The 20,782-nt window shown below is 60.8% G+C and overlaps 1 protein-coding gene across 1 annotated transcript; it reads left to right on the forward strand.

Moving 5' to 3' along the window:
- The first annotated feature begins 291 nt into the window (after positions 1 to 291).
- Positions 292 to 19,359, forward strand: DBH (dopamine beta-hydroxylase). The gene is made up of 12 exons (XM_057722251.1): positions 292 to 609; positions 2,965 to 3,111; positions 4,387 to 4,644; positions 5,602 to 5,778; positions 6,400 to 6,502; positions 9,558 to 9,724; positions 12,790 to 12,933; positions 13,423 to 13,461; positions 14,062 to 14,121; positions 17,567 to 17,694; positions 18,127 to 18,286; positions 19,228 to 19,359. Exons 1-12 carry the CDS (start codon positions 292 to 294, stop codon positions 19,357 to 19,359), a joined length of 1,833 nt encoding a protein of 610 aa, XP_057578234.1.
- Positions 19,360 to 20,782: the final 1,423 nt, after the last annotated feature.

The raw sequence follows: 20,782 nt of genomic DNA on the forward strand, positions 1-20,782 counted from the left end.
GAGGGCGTCTGCAGGGAGGAGCCCTTTCCGGACAGCTCTCCGAGGCGACCCAGAGGCCATGAGACCGGCCTGTCTGCTTCATTTCCCGCTGATGATGTCCATGTGTCATTAGTGCCAATTAGGAGAAGCGAGGGCAGCACAGCGTGTGGCCCGGGGCCCGGGCTGGTGGGAGGGTCACCGGGACAATCGAATTCCCCACCAGACAAATGTGATTATCGGTGCAGCCTGGGCCCACCCCTCCGGGGGACCGGGACATAAATGGCCAGGTGGGGCGGCCAAGCTCACCCAGCCATGCAGGTCCCCAGCCCCAGCGTGCGCGAGGTGGCCTCCATGTACGGCACAGCGGTGGCCGTCTTCTTGGTCATCCTGGTGGCCGCACTGCAGGGCTCGGCCCCCCCTGAGAGCCCCTTCCCCTACCGCATCCCCCTGGACCCTGAGGGCACCCTGGAGCTGTCGTGGAACGTCAGCTATGTGCAGGAGACCATCCACTTCCAGCTCCTGGTGCGGGAGCTCAAGGCCGGTGTCCTGTTTGGGATGTCAGACCGCGGCGAACTGGAGAACGCAGACCTGGTCGTGCTCTGGACCGACGGGGACAGTGCCTACTTTGGGGTAAGTCTTTCCTCCACCCCAGCACTCCGGACCTCGCCCTTCGTCTACCTTCACCCTCCTTAACCCGGCAGAGGACATCCCCCTCCCACCTCTCTGGCTGCATTTACCCTGAGCACCCCTTGCATCCCAAGCTCGGGCATCTCGGGGATGCCGACGTGAGGACAAAATGGGAAATAGATGCCTTCTGTGCTCCTTGACCGCACATCCCAAATGACAGAGCCCAGAGCACCCAAGGAGCACAGCCGCACATGAAGGACACACTGGCCCCATAAACGCACGCTCCCCACCACCCCCACCCTTGGGAGAGAGGCCCCCACGTCCCCACCCATACAAACAACACCCAGAGGTCACGTGCGGCCAAGCATGCGGCCCGGCCTGCATGCCCACTGTCTAGCACACGGTGCTTGCACACGTGGGTGACCTGAGCACGTGCAACCCTCCCCCACCTGCCCCCACCCCCGACATGGAACAAACCATCTGCGGAGCGGAGCCGAAATGCTGAGCATGCGAGCTGACCTCCACGCCTCAAATTCCCCCCTCATTCTTGCGGGAAACGGTGGAGGAGGGGGAAGTTCTCTCTTTAAAGGAGAGAGGCTTCGGGGCCCTCAACCAGCTGAAAAGAGGCTCTCGGGGATCGCGGAAGCCCCGCTGTCCCCCCCTGAGCCACTGCCCCACCTTCCTCCATCCCAACCTCCATGGGGACCAAATCCAACGCTTTCACGGAAACAGATTCAGGAGGGTTGAAACAATTTTTAAGTCAGGAGGCCCTCTACCTGTGAGCAGAAGGCCTCTCCCTTCATAAATGTGGGAACCCAGCAGGGGCGCCGAGCCAGGGTCAGGAGAGGCCCGGGGCCTCGACGTCCTCATCTGCAGAGAGGGTTCTATAACATCTCGCCAGCTTCTTGGGAGGTGCGCGTTCACACGTGCTGATCTTTCTGGAACCCGGTGGTGCGCTGTCCAAGCCTCGCCACAACTCTGCAGGCATGGAGGAGCTTTGCCCACTTCCCAGGGGAGGGGGTGGGCTGGGCTAACCCGACCACCAGCAGGACGGGCCGCCTGGTTAAGGCCCCGCGCTGGCCCGAGCTGCCCTGCCCGCCCCCCGCCGCCCCCCACCAGCACGCGCAGCGCCTACAGGCCACAGCCGAGAAAGACCCGGGCAGCTCGGATCTGGGCCGGTCCCAGAGGAGCAGCCGAGCCCCAGAATCGGCTCCCCCGGCTGCCAAGAGAGCTGGGGCGACTTTGTACTCCCGCAGAGGCAGGATTAATTTGCGCAACAAATTCCTATGCAAACAAATGTCAGACTTGTTTTTCCTCCTTTAGCAATATGTTCAACAAATACATTCTCGATTTCCAGCTGAAGGATCACAGGCTAACTTTCTGCTTCTGTTTAAAACGAGTCCTTCTGCAAATCAGCAGTGTGCCCCAGCACGAGCGCCACTGCGGTGCTTTTCTCTAGGGAAAACTTGGCAACATCTTTTGCAGGTTTCTCTTTTGCTCAAGGAAATGAAGAAAACGTGCTTTAGTCCTGAAGGCAGGGTTTAAAACAATCCTAAGGCCAAGGACCGGTGGTCCCGTGTTGTTTCTGAACCAGAACAGAGCCTCCTTGTTGGGGCAGGGCTTCCCTCGCAGCTGCCTTGCCAGGTGGACAGCCTTCCGTGCCCTGGCCTGGAGCCCCGGGGTGGCCGAGAACTTAGATCCGGGTGCCCGGGAAGCAGTTGTGGGGAGGGGAGGGCAGGGTCTGGCCAGAGCCACCGGCCTTGAACATTCTGGGGAAATGCAGCAGGTCTGTTTCCTCCTGGGCCCCAGGGTACCCTCTCCAGGCAAGGCTGAGACCACAGCGAGGTGGGTGAAATGCTGAGGGTACAGTGTTTGAGGCAGGCTCTGTCTCTGGGGGTGTGCAAGTGCAGAGTGGGCCCCCAAAACCCAGCCCCTGCTTCTCTCTCGCAGCCTCTCCAAGGCTCCTCCTCGCTCCAAGGCTCCGTGTGTTGTCAGGGCCCCGTCCTCCACAGACCTTTGTCTTTGTCTAAGACCCCACATTCCCAACTGTAGCACCTCTTAGCCATACGGGTTCCTGGGTCCCACCCAGAGGTCTGGCAACCTGCAAGGCTAACCAGCCTCCGTGAGTCCTGGCCAGCATGTGAGGCCGTGTGTCAAGGCTCAGAGGAAGAGAGTGGTGTTGGAGGTCAACGCCACTGTCTCAGGCAGACACCGAGTGTGGCTGTGACCCCCACCCCGGGCAGCACCCCAGGAGCCCCAGGGTGGGGCGTGTCCAGGGGCCGCGCTGCAGGCAGTGAACCCCAAGCTCTGCCCCGCGGCTCAGCACCTCGTGCTCCGAGCCCGACCTTGTCTCTGCAGGATGCCTGGAGTGACCAGGAGGGGCGGATCCACCTGGACACCCAGCAGGATTACCAGCTGCTGCGGGCACAGAGGACCCGGGAAGGCCTGTCTCTGCTCTTCAAGAGGCCCTTTAGCACCTGTGACCCCGAGGATTACTTCATTGAGGTGGGTCCAGGAGGCTGTGGGCTGCCTGGAGCCCTCTAGCATCCTGGGGCAGCCTCCGCGGGCACGGAGACCGGGGACTCCAGAGGCGGCTGGGCGGGGACGGGGCTGTTTGGGAGAAACCAGCTCTGCCGTCGGCCTCTGATCCCGCAAATCAGCAGCTCTTGGCTGATGCATCACTGACGTGTTTCCAGATGTGGGTCTCTCCCTAAAGCCTTCAAGTGGGGACCCGAGCGATCTTGCTCCTGACAAGGTCTCTCCTCCTGGTCCAGCATCTTCAGTGCCATTCTGCAAAGAGCCCAGGAAACTTTGTTTCCCAAGCTGGCCCCGTGGCCAACGGGCTGTGAGGCTCAGGGCAGGTCCTCTCCTCCCCTGGGCCTCAGTTTACCTGTCTGTAAAAGGAGAAAAGGGAACTAGATGATCGATAAGGCTCTACCCACTCTGTCTAGGAATTCATGGCAGCAACAAATCCAAAAATCCTTAGGCTTTTCATGCTGCTCCAAGACCTTTAGGGAAAAACAACCCGGTTTTCTCTTGAGGACAAAATCCTTTCCACTTTCCAATGCACTCTGACACCATCATCTTCTGTTATCTTTATGGTATGGCAGTGACACGGGCTGGCCGTGTGCCGCACGAGGAAACTGAGGCCAAACAGGGGAGGACTTGCCCAGGGACATGTGGCACAGAGGGGACAGGGCTGGAGCCAGCATAAGTGTCCTTCCAGAAGGCGTCCTGAGTCCTCACCCTCCTGGCTCACCTTCCCCAGGGACCAAGGCAAGGGCAGGCCGAGGACCCTCTCCTGGAACTTTGCGGGGCATCTGGTGCCCACGTGTGCTCAGCTCAAAGCCTCCAGGCTGGGTGTGGGGGAGCCTCCTGCCTGGAGCTCTGAGACACCTGTGCAGAGAGGAGCCCTGTTCCCAGTGACCCTGGGAGTGGGGGGAAACAAATGTCTCAGGTGAGCCAGCCAGCCTGCTTCAGTGACCCAGCGAGGGTTAGTTGAATGGATGCCAAACAACTGTAGGTAGAAAGCATTTAGGAAGTCAACACGCATGAATGCCTGGTGTAAACCGTGGGCTCTGGGGGGGGCTGGCCTTGGATTTAATTCCAGCCCGGTCCACACAGGGCCTCAAAGCTCCCCTCCTTTGCAGAGATGAGAACCAGGAACGTCACCTGCCAGGCGAGGGTAGGGTGGGTCAGGACCCCGTGCCTCCTGGGTTATCAGGAGCCCAGCTCCGGGGGTGTGGGTAGGCGCGTGATGGGGCCCTGCCCTGCCCGCAGGACGGCACCGTCCACTTGGTGTATGGGATCCTGGAGGAGCCGTTCCAGTCCCTGGAGGCCATCAACACCTCAGGCCTGCAGACGGGGCTGCAGAGGGTGCAGCTGCTGAAGCCCAACATCTCCATCCCCGCCCTGCCCGCGGACATGCGCACCATGGAAGTCCGTGCCCCGGACGTCCTGATCCCCGGCCAGGAGACCACGTACTGGTGCTACATCACTGAGCTCCCGGAAGGCTTCCCCCGGCACCACATCGTCATGGTACGTGAGTCCAGTCCCTGCCCCAGCTCTGCCTCCCACCTGAGGCCTCAGAGGTGCCCTGTCCTGGAGAGCTGTCCATGGTCCTGCTTCAGCCAGGGACCTCTGTGACCAGCGACCTCTGTGGCGCCGACCCCAGGCAGGGTCTGCCCATCCTGCACCCACTAGTGTGCTCTGACCTCCCATCACCCTGCTCACTCCACACCCTCCCAGGGCTGCTGCGTCCCAGCTTCCCAGCCCGGACCAAAGGCAACTGATGTCTTGAGTTTTGCATCTTCCCCTGGGGCTGGAATGGCTCTCTATCTGTCTGTCAGGCCACTGTCCCCCTTCATGAAATAACCCTCAACTCAGAGCTCAATTGCTCTAAACACCCACCTGGAGGTATAACAGGAATGACAATAGCTGTTGAATGTCCCCTCTTTGCCTGGCCCTTGGAAAGGGGAGGTGGTTTACCACCTCCATCACCACAATACTACACACATAGTGCTAGATATTATCATCCTTATTTCCAGTCAAGGAGGTACAGCCCAGAGAGGTTGTGTGTGTTCCCAAAGCCACACAGCAGGAAGGGATGGACCTGAGTCACAGCCTTACCTGTCCCCAGGCTCAGCCCAGCCTCAGGCAGTGTCCGTGTTTCTGTCTAGCCACTGCCACGTTCACACAAGGACTGCGGCCTTCCTGTCCCCACTCCTTATCTAGAAGCGACTTGCCTGCACCCCTTTCCCCCTCTTCATGAGCTCCTGGCAGATTCCTCCCTCTTCCAGTGTGGTGGCTCCACCCCCAAAACCCTGAGCCCCCAAAGCACCCCTGGAAATGGTCAGGCTCAGCCCTCCCATTTTACAGATGGGCAAGCAGAGGCCCACGGAGGGGAGCTGCTGGGTCAGAGCCCCACCAGTGGGGGTGACAGGTAGGTGGGCGGGTTTTGCCACCCCGGGCTCAGTGGGTGCCCCACCCCCGCAGTATGAACCCATCGTCACTGAGGGCAACGAGGCCCTGGTGCACCACATGGAGGTCTTCCAGTGTGCAGCCGAGTTCGAGAGCTTCCCCCACTTCAGCGGGCCCTGTGACTCCAAGATGAAGCCGGAGAGGCTCAACTACTGCCGCCACGTGCTGGCCGCTTGGGCCCTGGGTGCCAAGGTACGTGCCTCTCCCGGCATCTCCCCAGGGGACCCCTACTTATACACTAGAGCCTCCAAGAAGGGAGCACTGGAGGGAGCTTGTGAGGCCCCCAGCACGGGTCCAGGCCCTGAATAATCCCCTCTTCCCCTTGCCTGTACGTCATTGAAATCCCACAGCTCTTTTGAGCCACGAACGCCTTCTCCAGCCTCGGTTACTTTCCTGTAAAAATGCAAGAGCCCCACAACCTAACATTCCCCGAGGGCATCGACCTCGTTTCCCTGATCAAGGTCCGCTGGACTTGGAGTGGTTTGTGCACAGGGTGGTCCCGGGGCTGGCCTCCCTGGGCTGCGGGCAGGCTCCTCCGGCAGCTTCCTCCACCAGCTCAGAGGAGGGGCTTGGGCGGTGGGCTCGTCTGGGGTCATGAGCTCTCCCCACTCCCTGACCCCGAGTCTAATAGGAACATTGCATGGGCTAATGATGAGCTGCCTGTCAGCGGGAGAACGTCCGAATCCAGCCGCCCCACCAACTCCACTCACTGCACTTGGGGGGTTTGGCCCGAGCCCCTCCTCCCCCGGGACCCCTCTTGTGACCCCCCAGTCTGTGTGCCTGGGCTGATCCCGCCCTCCTTGCTCCCTGCAGGCCTTTTACTACCCAGAGGAAGCTGGCCTTGCTTTCGGGGGCCCCAGGTCCTCCAGATTTCTCCGCCTGGAAGTTCATTACCACAACCCGCTGATGATAAAAGGTAGGGAGCTCCAAGGGTGCATCCTCTGTCCCCCCTCGGAACCCTTGGTCTCGGCCATGTCCGGTCATGAGGCTAGTTAGGCTGGCAGATTTCCACACTGCATCCCTCTCCCCCGAGTCCGGCCTGCTTGTCACGTCACCCACCATGGCCTGCATCCCTCTCGTGTCTCTCCTCACTGTCCATCTCCCGTGACTGCAGTGGGCTCCCAGGGCAGGACCTCGCTGGCTGCCTCATCAGCACCCCCCCACACAGCGGGGCCCAGCACCTCCACCCCTCCCCCTTATAAACACCAGCCGTCATGGCAACAGTGCGGTCTCGGGTACCACCTGGGAAAGGCAGGTAAAGGTTTCTCGTGTTTCCATTTTGCAGAAGAGGAAATTAAGGTCAGCGGTAAAGGGATGTCACCAGAGCCATGAACTGAGTAGGAATTTAGAGCCAGGGGGTCTGGCCTGACCTGTCTCCGTGGCCTCGGTTGTGCAGCCTTGCTATAGCCGAGCCCACACTTGAACCTGGCAAGCTTGGTCTGATTCCAAAGCTATAAGGAATCACTTAGATGTTGGATCCATCTGAGTAAACGCAGCTCCCCCTCCTCCCCACAACCTTCCCTCACTGGCACCAGCCAGAGAAGAAGGCTAGCGTTAGGGTGTGCCAACCAGCGGGATCACAGACGATGGCAGGTCCAGAGAGGTGCAAAGGCTTCTTAGGAGGGAGACACAGGCAAAGTGCAAGGAAGTATGAAAGGAGGAGCCCACGTGGCCTGGGCAGCATCGCGGCAGCATTTGACCTGGGCCTTGGAGGACCAGGAGCATTTATTTTCACAGGGGAAGCTGACAGGTGCTGCATTCCAGATGGAAGGATAGGCTGTGCTGTGCACAGATGCTGAGGTGGGAAGGGGAGACAGGCAGTCCAGCTTGGCTGCAGTGTAGGGGATGGGAAAGTGAGGTGGGCGCAGATAGCAGGGCTGCTGGATCACCCTGTGCCTGAAGGTGGACCAACCAGGGTTGGTCTTTAGGATGGTGATGCCAGTTGATACTGTATCAGAAACTGAAAATATTTTCCTCTCTCTGTTTCACCAGCATCTTCCACCACATATAGCCACATAGCCTTCTTCCTCTCACTCACTCTCTTTTTTTTTAAATGACATTTTTCATTTGTGGAAGTGAGGGGCAGAAAGAGTCTGAGGATAAGAACGTCAGCTCCAGGCCGGGTCCCAGCCCATCTCTCCGTAGCTGCACGACCCTGGGAGGGGGGGGGGTGACCCTTCCCCTGCCCGTGCTTGCTGACCTCTCTCAGTGGTTCTGAGGCTGGGAAAGCTCATGCGTGCAACGCTCCCAACAGGATGCGGGCACTGGGGTGCGCTCAACCAATAGCCGCCAGCGATTTCTTCCTGGCTGCGTAACTAATACTTCCTGCCGCCGCTGGAGTTATCTACAGCACACACAGAGAAGAGCATACGTCAGCGTGGGCCTTAGCATGATAAGGGATTTACTGCTCATTTAAAACCTGAAAGCAAATGGATTTTTGAAAACTTCATAAGCGCCAGGGAAGTCTGTCTCTTCCTGATTATCTGCCCGTGTTTATGGATTTTTTGCCAAATATAAGGATGCTCCTGTCACTTTGCAAATCTGGAGATGGGTCTCTTTTCTATAAATATCAAAATCCCACAATTATTTCATTATTTAATCCCCATCTGAATTTTCACCAATTGCGTGTCCCCTTTTATTATTATCCTCTGATGTAATCAGCCCAGAGATACAGAAGCTGAGCTTGGACGCTGCAGGGGAAGCGTGGTGCAGGGGGAGAGGGAGGCAGAGGCAAGGAGGGAGCAGGGAGACAGCCTGGCCCCCAGAGGCGCCCTGGGCTGGGGTCCCAGCTCGGCCACTTTCCAGCCCCGTGATCTCGAGCAGGGCTTTCAGCGCAGGCTCCCAGCCTCAGTTTCCCCGTCTATAAGTGTGGGACGAGGCTTCTCTGGTTACACGGGCTCCCCTGCCCATCTCCCAGCTCTACTGTGCATGCCAGGGAGTGGGGGCCATGCCCAGTCCCCGCTCCTCCCCCGCGGGAACAGCCCCGAAGGGCTCAGGGCCTTGCCGACCAATCCCAGGCAGGGAAGGGGCTACTAGGGGCTACGTGGTTTTGTGGCTATGCCTGTGGGTGCCAGCATCCCTGGACCTCCGGCTGTCAGCTTCGAATGACCACTGGGTGGCTGCCCAGGGAGCTTTTGGACTCTCCAATTCGCCAACTGCAAGAACTGGCAGGTGCGGCTGGACCATGATGCGCAGAAGCACCAAATTCTTTGGAAGATGCCCTTGACTTCAAGCCCAGAGAGGGGCAGCAACTTGCCTGAGAGCACACAGCACACTGTTGAACTAGAGGGGCCCAGGATGGGGTGTGAGCCAGGGGGCTGCACCCTTAGTGCCAACCGGGCTCCAGGGGCCCACGCTCCCGCTCAGGTTTCTCCTGAGATGTCCCCCCAGGAGAAGCAGCCCCTGCATCAACCCTGCAGGACACGAATCAAAGGAGTAAGGAATCAAAGGAGGAAGGCTACACCTGAAACGCTTCTTGCCGACTTCACTACAGAGACTCGTGTTCACCTGCCCAGCGGGGGCTGAGGCTCCTCTGTGGGAGCGGCCGTGCCCTCCTCTCTGCCTAAACCACACAGGTCGTCCTGCTGGCGGATTCCAGCTCAGAGCTCTTTGAACAAGCAGGAAGCACAGTAAAGCACCCGCCGAGCCCTCTGAGATGTTGGCTTCCCAAACCCACTGCAGCATCTCACCCCACCCGGTTCAACAGCCCGGTTTTGGGTTTTCTTTCATTGCCTTAATCAAGTCTTTCCAAAGCATTCACCTCATTTTCACAGAAACAATGGCTCTTTCTTTGCATGTGGCAATTGCACAGGGTGCGTGAGTTGGTCCTTGTGGTAACCATGGCATCTGCCTGGTGTAAACGGGTGTGGGAACAAAGGCAGGTGGGAGCAGGTGTGGGCGCTGGGGCCTCCTGGATGAGGGCGGGTGGGGGGGCCAGGGCCCGCGCTCACCTCCATCCCTCCCCCTCCCAGGCCGGCGCGACGCCTCGGGCATCCGCCTGTACTACACGGCCACGCTGCGACGCTTCGACGCGGGCATCATGGAGCTGGGCCTGGTGTACACGCCCGTGATGGCTATTCCCCCGCAGGAGACGGCCTTTGTCCTCACCGGCTACTGCACGGACAAGTGCACCCAGCTGGTGAGTGGGCTGGACCTGGGGCCAGGCCTAGCACCGCCCTGCTTCCCCTGCTGAGGCCCGAGGGTGGGGGCCAAGGATGGCGGCTTGTGGCTTTGCTTCCCCCACCCTGCAGCTTCACTAGCACATCCCCACCCCTCCTCTGGGTGCCAAGGAGCCTTCCTGCTGGCGGCGTGGGTCTGCACCTCCCTCTCCAGCAATAACGGGCTCCCACTTAGTCCACACCTGCGCCGGCATTTAAAAATACGTGATCGTCCTATGGGCGAGACAGACACGCATTCACCGTGAAAAACACAGTCAGCGTAGCTAATGACCAACGCCCCCTCGGCCACAGCGGCCTCTCCTCCTCCCCGAGACAGCCAGCTGCTGAATCTTTTGTGTCCTTCCAGGCTTTCCCCCTACATGTTTCTGCAAACCCTTACGTGTGGCGTGTTTAAAAACAAATTGAATAGGGCACGTTTGTCCGTGACTTGCCCTTTAACTGATGCACAGCACAGATTCTGTGGGGACTTCACCAGCACTGGACCAGGTGAGGCCCAGCGAAGTGCCCAGGGCACAGCAAACAAGGGAGCACCGGTCCCCAGGGCCACCAAGCGAGGGCCACTCCACTTACACTCCGGAGCAGATGGAGGGACTGAGCAGATGGAGGAGTGGCAGTAACTCCCCAAATTCTGGGCCCTCTGTGCTCCTTGGCCTCCTCCCAGTCCCGGCCTGTGCTGAACTGTCCCCTCGTCACCAGTATGCAGGCTGCTGTCAACTTTCCACTGATGGGAAGAAACCCACAGGGAAATTCTGTGCACACAAGAAATGTCTATCAGGTGGATTCTAGAGGTGGAATTGCCATGCACAGGGATGTGAGCATTAATTTGAATAACTCTGGCAAAGTGCTCCCAGAACACCCATTCTGGGGCTTCTTCCCCGCCCAGTACCGGAGGGTGCCTGGTGCCCCAGACCATATTATCAATGTTTAAAGTATTTTCTCAGTCACTTGGGAGAAAAACATCACTGTTGCTCAATTTGAATTTCCTTATTTGCAGAAGCTGAGGATCTTTGCACCAGTCTCTTGGGCGTTTGTCCTTCTTTTCTGTGAATATCTGCTCATAAGTTGTCCACGTATTTCTAGTGGGTTGTCTGTCTTACTATTGGTTTCTGGTTCTTTCTATATGGTGGGTGTTACATCACAGTCTGTTGTGAAAGCTGCAAACAGTCTCCCATGTGGTACCTTTGCTTCTCCCCATGACCTGCAAGGTGAGTGTTAGCACCCCCAGTTTGCAGATGAGGGGACCGAGGGTTTCCGGGGCCACAGAGCCTGCAGGCGCCGCGTGGGGCGTCAAACACAGGTCTCTCTGACTTCACGCAGCAGTCTGCGTTGTGACGCAGCTTATAGCGGATTTGTCTTCCTGGTGAGCTGATTCCCTGGGATTTGTTCTTCACAGGGGCTCCCTGAGCCCCTAAGTCTTGAGCAAACACACTGAAGAGACAGAGCCATCAGGCTGCGTGGCCTCGTCTGCTTCCACGGTGGACCAGCTGTATCCGAAACCAGGAGTGAGGAATCGTAACCGCACCAGCATCCGACACTTTCCCGAGTCCCCAGAACATGGTGACATCTTGCTGTGTGACAGGCTCTGTGGCCTTCGCCTGGGGCTGGGGCTGCAGACTCACTGGCGAACAGGGGCCCCAGGCCAAGTCACTGCCCTATGCCAGCGGGACCAGGGCACATTGACCTGCTGACCTTGAGAACGCCTCTCTCCAGCCTGGGAAAGCAGACCTGCCTTCTCTCGCCAGAGTCTCTAAATACTTTACAGCACAAAATAAAAAGAACTCAATTTTCTTGTTCCTCTTCAAAGGGCACATTCTTCGTGAAAACTGCATTTCTGTGGGCACTGATAGAAGGGCTTCCCCCAGCATGGGGTCTCATCTCCGTTCGCAGACCCCCGTGGGATGCAATTTCTGCAGTCGGAAGTCTGGCCTGGTCTTGGTATCCTTGCAGAAGACAAACCAAGAAGAAGCGAAGTGTTTTGGACCATGGGCCCCAGGACGGCAATCCCCCTGCATCTGTCACATACCTGTGACTCTGGCCCAGCGGTCAGCCCCTGGGGACCAGAGGGTAGAAACTCAGGGCCCCACCTGTCAGCAGGGGCTGCCGGGCCTGTCCCCAGTTTTCACAAATGTGGCCATATGCTTTCCCAGTCCTCAAATCATTGCAAGGGGGCCAGAAATTACCCATCATGATGAGGGCAGGGAGGCAGCTGGCGGAGAACAAGACAGAAGCACAAACGTGGAATCGGGTGACCCACAGAAGTGCAGCAGCCTGTGGTCACTCAGTGACGGGGCCTCCCTGAGCAGCCGACGGTGTGGACGAACACGGCGGTGCGTGGTCAGGGAGATGACCGCGTCATGGAGAAAACGCTTGACATGCGTAATCTGCTTTAGGAAACGTTCTGTCTAAACCAAGTGAACATGAAGTCGGGGCAATGTCTGGAAAATTGCCTTCTGCCCTGGTGGTGATGTGAGGGTGGGCCCATCTCCTCCGTGCCGTCTGCCCGCAGCTTCGACGGTCAGCGCCACGGCTGTAGTACAAGGTGATGGTGACAGCGGGGGAACGTCTCCCTGGCTGTCTTGCAGATGAAGGGAGGTCATGCGGAGGCAGCTGTGGACCTGCCGGTGCCGGAGGGCGGCAGGCGCTGGATGGGACGGCCCGGCACCGCTGTCCCTTGCCGTCCACCAGACATGAGCCTGAGAGCAGGGACGCCACTGCGCTCGCCCTGGCGGCCCCTGCCCTAGAGTCTATGGAATGAAGGCTCGTGAACAGGCCAGACTTTGGGGGCTCAAGGCAGCTGGACGAGCCTCGGGGCTCCAGGCCAGTGCTGCTGCTTTGGAAGGCCTGGCCGTTGCAACATCACTCCAGCACGACTGATTTCCTATGAGATTTCTGGCGGCGGGGCTGAGTGGGTGGGGGCTGGGTGATGCACGCAGCCCAGGGATCCACACTCGCCTCTCTGTTCTGTGGCCCCAGTGGTGCTGGCGACCACGTGGCCAGGCCCTGACCCCCGCCCCCGCCCCCGCAGGCCCTGCCTCCCTCGGGGATCCACATCTTCGCCTCGCAGCTCCACACGCACCTGACGGGCAGGAAGGTGGTCACGGTGCTGGCCCGGGACGGCCGCGAGAGGGAGGTTGTGAACAGGGACGACCACTACAGCCCTCACTTCCAGGTAGGGACCCCCACCCCCGCCGGGCCTCGGGCCTGGGGCTGTTTGACCTCCTCCCTCCCGAAGGCCACGGAAACACCCCCTTTCCGGGGCTCGCACTCTGGGGCCAGGCCCGGACACCGGAGGAACACACACAGCCAGCCAGGTCCTCTCGCGGACTTAATCTAGGGGAGGGACTCTGGGGGTGGGTTCTGGCATGTGGCCGACCACAGGATCTGGGGGACCAGGGCAGCTTGATGGTAACATCTGTCGTAGAGGACCACCTTCTTGTCCTAATCCCTTCCTGGCCAGAGGCCAAGCTCAGCCAGTCCGGGCTTCCTGAAGAGGGGTTGGGGGTGGCGGCTGGGTCTGCAGTGCTCTGACGTCTTCCCTCTTCCCTTGCCTCTACTTTGCTGCTCCCCCTCTGTCCCTCCCTCCCTCCCTCCCCCCTTTCTCCCCTCCCCCTCCCCTCCCCGCCTCCCCCTCCACGGCCCTCTGCTCTGCCCACCGCAGGAGATCCGCATGTTGAAGAAGGTGGTGTCTGTCCACCCGGTGAGTGCCCGGTGAGGGCTGGGAGGCCAGGAGGCCCAGGGGTGCCGTCCCCAGTGGGCAGGGGCAGGACGCGACGGGGGAGGCCAGAGGCTGTGGAAGGCCTCCCAGAACCAGGTCCCCGCAGCGCAGGGGCTGGGGTTGCCCCCTGCGAGACTTGCCGGGACGGCACAGAGGGGCCTCAGAGGGGTGGGGACCAGACAGCACTTGGGGTGACAGGCATCCCCCCGGCCCGATCCGCCGACCACAGACCTGAGAGCTGTAGGGAGCGATGAGGGCACGGGGGCCGCCAGCGGGGCTACTGGCCGTGTCGCCGGGGAGTCCCAGGCTAGGTGGGGGCTGCCCGACTGCAGGCTGTGACGACCAACCAGCCCCTCGCAGCCGCTGGCCAGGGGTGGCCCGTGCAGGAAGGGGACAGGGACGCAAGGGATGATCACTCCCTGGGGGCACTCAGAGAGTGACCCTCACGTGTGGGGACCAAGGGGCCACTGCTGGGGTCCTCAGAAGTGGAGTGACTGCCGCGGTCACCTGGGGGACGCGCCCAGCGCACCGGGTTCCCCGGTGGGAAGGTGCTGACGGGTGTCTGTCGGCTTGGCTCTCCAGGGAGACGTGCTCATCACTTCCTGCACATACCACACGGGAGACAGGCAGCTGGCCACCGTGGTAAGTCACCTGACCTCTCGCCACCTGCCACAGAGCGCGTGGACCCGTCTTAACTCCTCTAGAGCGGAGGGCGGGGTGCTCCTCTCTCATCTGCTCCAACCAGCGGCTCTCAGTCGTGTCCCGGGACCAGCGGCATCCACATCCCCAGGACCCTGGCAAAAAAACGCAAACGCATCCGTGGTTCCCCAGACCTATCGAGCTGGAATGTGGGTGGTGACACCCGGCGACCCGCGGTTTAACAAGCTCCCCAGGGTATCCTGATGGCTGCCCTAGCCGGAGAGTCACGGCAACAAATGTGTGTCCACCCCAGAGCGGGGCTGGGGGGAGGCCATGGGCACAAGCTAGCTCCCTGCCCCCCAGGAGACAGGCCTGCACACCTGCACCAGCAACAAGCAGGGATGGGATAAAACTAACGACGCGGTGGAGGCGCCAGGAGCAGGGCCAAGAGAGGCGATTCAGACAGAGACCAAGGAGGCGGGCTCCCCTGGCTGCACTGTGGGCGGCCAGCGGGGAGGACCTGTCCAGGGAGACTGTCCTCAAGGCGAGGTGCGCAGGCAGTGCCCACAGAGAGGTGGTCGACGTGACGGGCCGGGCAGCGGGGGCACCGCAGTTAACGGCTGTGTGGGGTCACCAGGCACAAGCCGAGACCACCCCGGGCACACGGACCGCGGCCGCCAGAGCCTCTGACTGTCTCCTGAGCCGCCGTAGGTCCCGGGAATTACCCCGGGAATCACGGGGTTCCGAGGGGACCAGACCTGGGGTAGCATCCCAGCCTGCACCCCCACCCCCCAGCACCCGGGAACTCCGGTCTCCAGCCGGCACGGCTCTGTCTTTCCACTCAGCTGACGTTTATTGAGCATTTACTCTCTGTCCCATTTAGTTTCCTCTCAAAGCTTTACTGAGGTATAATTCCCATAGCGTACGATTCACCGGCTCAAACATGCCGTTCAGTGACGTTTAGAATCTTCGCTTCGTGCAAACATCACCACAATTTTAGAACATTTTATCTCCCCAAAGGAAACCCTGCCTCCTTAGCCCTGTTCCCTCAGCCCTGAGCGGTCAGTGATCTGCTTTCCGTCTCTGTGGATTTACCAAACCTGCGCTGTCAGATACACGGCATGGTATCATCCGTGCCCTTTCGTGACAGGCTTTTTTCACTCAGCGTCATGTTTTCAAGGTTCATCCGAGCTGCAGCGTGAGTCAGGGCCTCACTCCTCCTTATGGCTGGATAGGACTCCGCCGTGTGGACGGACCACGGTTGCTTACCCCTCACGCGTGGTTGGACACTGGGGTATTTCCGCCTCTTACTTAGGGTTCACAGCAGTCTCCAAGCTAGGAGACACGGTCTCTATTTTCATGGATGAGAAACTGAGGTTCAGACAGGGAAGACACTGACCCCAGGTCACACAGCTGACAACTAGGGCTGGACAGGGATTCAGCCCAGGGCTGTGTGCCTGCAGCGATCCTGCCACGTGACTCCTCCCTCCCTCTGGATGTAGGGTGACAACGGCTCTGGGCCCATGGTCACAAACTCAGGGGGCAGGAGAGCTTTGCAGGCACGCAGCCCTGCCCTGAACCCTAGCACCCCCTTTATGAGACCCCCAAGGAGGGGCTCCGTACGTAACGACAGCTGCTAACGTGGAGCGCCTCCTTCTAACCCTAGCCCTAACCCTTCTCCCTTGTTCTAACGACTCAGCCTGTCCGTGCGTAGGAACCGTTGAAGCTTGGCCATGACCCTCTGAGGCAGCTACCCCAGGAAACAGTGAGACGGAGCAGCCGAGGGCACCCAGCTGGCAGGGGGCAGGGCTGGTCCGGGCGACAGCCCCACATGTGCCGCCTCTCGGTCAGGAGCAGTTTGTACGATGAGCAAGGCCCCAGGCAGGACCGCAGCATCTCCCACTCTGCAGGCGAGGCCACTGGGGCTGAGGGTGGGGGACACCCAGCCAGTGGGCAGTGAAGGGGAGCCCCCCTGCGAGGGCCGTGCTCCCTGCCCCACCCGGCCTCATACAGGAGAAATGGTGTCACATCCAGGGATGTTCCGACCAGGTGAGCACTCCTGATGGCTTCAGGCCACGCCCCACGCCCTCCTTGGGGAGACGGCCACATCACCGGGCGGGATGGCAGAGGAGGGCTGCTGACCTGCCCACACTCTGACAGCCCTGGGCCTGCTGAGCTGAGAGACAGGGGCCTCGAAACGTGATTTCCATCCCAGGGTGGAGACAATGGGAGGACTTCCTGAGCAGAGCCTGCAGAGGGTCCACTCAGAACTCTGTTTTGATGTCTGAGACAAGCAGTAGAAGGCATGGGACTTCGTGGAATTCCAGGAGGGGTGTCATCCCCGTGATCTGAGGCCAGGACAGGATGGGTGACAAATGCCCTGGTTCCCGGGGGCCTTGGGAAATGGGGGATCAGAACCAGGGAAGAATACAGGTGAAAACCCGCCCAGAGGTGCCACTCAGGAGCCGGGCAGCGGCTCCTGGGGAATCTCCTTTTTAAACAGTCATCCTTGAGCAGAGCTGCCCTGGCCCCTTGTCCATACTGCCGGGCTGGAGGAGGAGGGACTGGGGTGAGCCCTCAGCTGGGCTTTTTACAGCCCTTTTGTTCTTCCATAAAGAAGCAAATGCCTTTCTTCCCTCAAACATTCCCACCAGCCAAGCACCTCCCCCGCCACACACTCCACTGTTCACGAAGAGCTGGGGGCCTGGGCAACGCAAGTGTGGTCCCGGGGCCGTGGCCCGAACCCGCCCCTGCCCTGCCGGGTCTGGGCTGCTGCCAAGCGAGCCGGCCCCTCTGCTGCCAGCTTCCTCCTCCTCCTGGGTCTGGGCTCCATGTTCAGTGGCTCTGAGAGCAGGGACCTGGCCAGGGGCTAAAGCTGGTGGCGCTCTGCTCCCTCCCACGACAACAAAGCCACAGGTTTCCCTGGGTGGCTTGCGACGGCCTCCGGTCACCGGCTCCTCTTCTGGGGCCCCTGCTCCTCCCAGAGCTGAGTTCCAGAAAGGACAGGTGGCCGTGCTGGGTCTGCTGCGAGGAGAGGCCTCTGCCGCTATCACCAGTCCCCAGGCTCACACTGGAGGCCGAGGGGACAGCTCCCCAGCCAAGGTTGGGAGCCTGTGTCCATTCAGGCCTTGCCCCTTACCCTCCCTGGGACTCAGTTTCTGCATCCATGAAATGGGTACAACAATACCCCCTCTGCTGCCTCCGTCGTAATTTGATTCCTAACACTTACACCACCCAAGATGTACGTCCCCGCTGACTAGCTCGCTGTCTGTCTCTCCTGCAAAGGCTGGGAACTCCAAGAGGCCAGGGACCTTGCTCACTGAGAACACGGTCCGGCACCATGTGATGTGTGAATGGATGGATGAACGCAGCGAACAAATGGGGGTGCTGAAGGGCCGCGTCCAAGGGTAAAGCGCCGGTGCTGACGGGCTTCCTCTCCGTCCTGCAGGGCGGCTTTGGGATCCTGGAGGAGATGTGCGTCAACTACGTGCACTACTACCCCCAGACGCAGCTGGAGCTCTGCAAGAGCGCCGTGGACCCCGGCTTCCTGCAGAAGTACTTCCACCTTGTGAACAGGTGATGCGCCTTCCACCGCTGGGCATGGCAGAGGAGCCCCAACCCAGAACCCCCTGGGGCCCTGTCAGGCAGCTGGGTGGAAGTGAGGAATCTAGGAGCAGGGTGAGTGCCACTGTGGCAACCGCGCCTCCGCCCCCCTTGTGGTGCCTGTGGCAGGCATCACTAATCGACCCCTGCACCTGTTTCCTATTGAGTCCGGACTTGGCCCGGGAAGCCCCCTCCACCCAGCCGTGGAGTAGCCACTGCCACCCGATCCCAGCTGGCCCAGGAGACGTCGCTCTTCACCACCACCGACCGGGAGGCAGGGCCAAGGCAGTATGCTAGGAGGCTACTCTGGGGACGCCAACCATCTGCAGGGAGGCGTCGTGTGCCCTGCTGGGCTCCCCTCCCCTCCGCCACACCCCACTCTGGGCTGTCCCTTCTCCCCACCAGGTTCAACAGCGAGGATGTCTGCACCTGCCCTCAGGCCTCCGTCCCTGAGCAGTTTGCCGCTGTGCCCTGGAACTCCTTCAACCGCCAGGTGCTCAAGGCGCTGTATGGCTTCGCCCCCATCTCCATGCACTGCAACAAGTCCTCGGCCGTCCGCTTCCAGGTACCCCCGCCGCACGTGTGTGTGTGTGTGTGTGTGTGTGTGTGTGTGTGTCGGGGGCGCGAGCAGCTGGGGCCGGCCGCTCGCCCACCCTCGGCCACGCCGTCGCCCCTTCCCGGGACCCAGCAGTGAGTTCTGTGGCTCCCCAGCCCTCTGTGCCCCAGGCTCCACCCCAAGGAGCTGGCAGGAAGCACTCACACGCGGTGGTGACAGACAGCCCCAGACAGACAGCTGACGGCCTGCGGGGGGGAGCTGACAGCCACCCCCGAAGGGCGCCACCCTCTCTCCGATGCCGTCACGTCACGGGACTAATCTTGGTGGTATGAGCGGGCCGCCGGCAACCTCCCCCAGTCCCTAAAAATAGAGTGCTTGGGGAGGGGCAGGTGAGAAACCAAACAGTCTGGAGCTGCAGGCTGGCTTCCCTCCTTATCTGAGACCCACCGGGACTCAAGGCCTCTCATTTATTCCCGACGAGCCGCCTGGCGGAGGCCAGGGCCGGTGCTGAGTTCGGCACGGAAGGCCCTGCAGCCTGCAGCTCTGGGAGGCAGATTTCCTGGACGCATCTGGGAGCTGGATTAGCTGCTAAATCAAACATTCCCAGCACCCGGGGCGGAGCTCACACTGGCTTGTCTGAGAGCCGTGTGGGGCAGATGCCTGATGTGGCTCAAACGTGGCGTCTGACACAGTCTTGTCCCCGGTGGGGGACTAAAAACTCAGCCTGCGCCCAGGGCTTGATTGCTTCTCTGAATGAGGTCAAGGAGGCAGGTGGGGGGCTAGAATGACTCCCAGGTGAGGACCCCCAAGTAGCAACTGAGGGGGTGTTGGCTTGGCACAAGGTGAGTTTAAGGGCAGGAACCCAGGAGGACTTTGGGAAAAGTGCCTGGGGAGGTGGGCCCTGCGTCACCCCTCCAGCCGCAGGTTACCTCCTGGTCCCTCCCTTGCAGGGCGAGTGGAATCTGCAGCCCCTCCCCAAGATCATCTCCAAGCTGGAAGAGCCCACCCCTCGCTGCCCAGCCGGCCGGGGTCAGAGCCCCGCTGGCCCCACCGTGGTCAGCATGGGCGGGCGCAAAGGCTGAGCGGGGGCTGTCTCCTCACTCTCCGCTCCACGCCGCCCCGTGGGCTCCCGCCAGCTCTGCACACCCCCCTACTCTACGAAGACCCCCACCCCCCCCATGAAACAGCTCTGTGTGCCCAGGATGAGGGGCTGGACCTGAGCCCAGGGTCTATTCCGACATTCTCCCCTGGGGGACCCCTGCGTGGCTGAGAGGCTCCCGTGACAGCTCCCTGTTGACCCACCGAGGACTGGGTGCACCGAAACCCTCACACGCCCTTCGACACCGCATAAGGATAACCCCCCTCAAAGGCCCAGAGTCCCGTGCCCCGAAAGTCCAGCCATCTCGCTGGGAGGGGCTGGCCTCTGGGACACGAGCCATGCCTGGTCGTGTCCCCCGAGCCGGCCCCGCGTCCCCGGCCCCGGCCGATGGCGATCTGTGTTGGCGTGTGACGGGTGCCCTGCTGCTTCAACGTGTCCCCGCAGACGGGCGCGCGCGTCGCCGTGGGCGTCTTCCCTGCCGACGGAGGCAGGACGAGGCGTTTAGCTAGTTAGAGACGTGCCTGGGGAAATTGCTCCATTGCAGGGTAAATAGACATTTTCGCCCACCTAAGGGGAAACCCTAACAGCAACTCTCACCACCACCCAAAGATGAGACGGCAAAGACGCAGGCAAGGATCTGGGCGCCGGCTCCTCGGGAGAGGGAGTTAATAGCCCGGGTCGCTCCCCTCTGCGGCGGGGCAGGTGGCTGACGGAGCGAGTGGGCCCTGAATCAGCCCAGCCCCACCTCCCCGGCCCTCGGTCTTCTCATCTGTTGGGGTTCCTGTGACAATAAAGCTGACACACAGGCTGGCACCCAGCGACAGCTAACTCCGGGTGCAGGAGTGGAACGTGCCTCCCGCCTCCTGGGTCGGTCTCCACCTTCCTCCCCCTCAGCTGCCTCCTGTTTAAGGCCAAGTTCAGCTCGTTGATGGTCTCTGCCGGGAGTGACAGATTCAACTCTGTTCAGCCAGTTCAGCAAAACGCTGCACAGCCTCCAGGGGAGAGAGAGGGTGATGGATGGGCCTCCAAGTCCCCCCCTCCCGCCCCACACCCCCACAGCTGTCCACTAAGCACTGCGTCTCCTCTTGCCAGCCACTTCATTACAGACGGGGCAAACGGGCCCAGGCGCCCTGCACCGCGTCATATAAATCATGGCTTCCCGCGCCGTGAGTCACAGGGCCTGACGGCTGTGAGATGCCAGGCCCAGCAGAGGCTGCAGGCAGCTGGCCCTCCGTCACCTTTAGAGCTTCGGATGACAGCGGGGAGAGAGGTCCCTCCGTGCAGGGCGCAGTCCTCGGGAGGGCGGCCTGGAGCTCGCCCAGCCTCTGGCCTTGGTCTCCTGGCCCAAGAAGCCCCTTTCCCTCTGATCACGTCCACCTGCCAGCCCAGACGGGGGTCCCGATCAG

This window comes from Hippopotamus amphibius, chromosome 2, assembly GCF_030028045.1.
Source record: "Hippopotamus amphibius kiboko isolate mHipAmp2 chromosome 2, mHipAmp2.hap2, whole genome shotgun sequence".
Classification (NCBI taxonomy): Eukaryota; Metazoa; Chordata; class Mammalia; order Artiodactyla; family Hippopotamidae; genus Hippopotamus; species Hippopotamus amphibius.

Coding starts and splice junctions, on each gene's coding strand:
- DBH (XM_057722251.1), top strand. CDS start 292: ATGCAGGTCCCCAGCCCCAGCGTGCGCGAGGTGGCCTCCATGTACGGC. Junction 6,503..9,557: donor CAACCCGCTGATGATAAAAG/GTAGGGAGCTCC, acceptor TCCCCCTCCCAG/GCCGGCGCGACGCCTCGGGC. Junction 17,695..18,126: donor TACTTCCACCTTGTGAACAG/GTGATGCGCCTT, acceptor TCTCCCCACCAG/GTTCAACAGCGAGGATGTCT.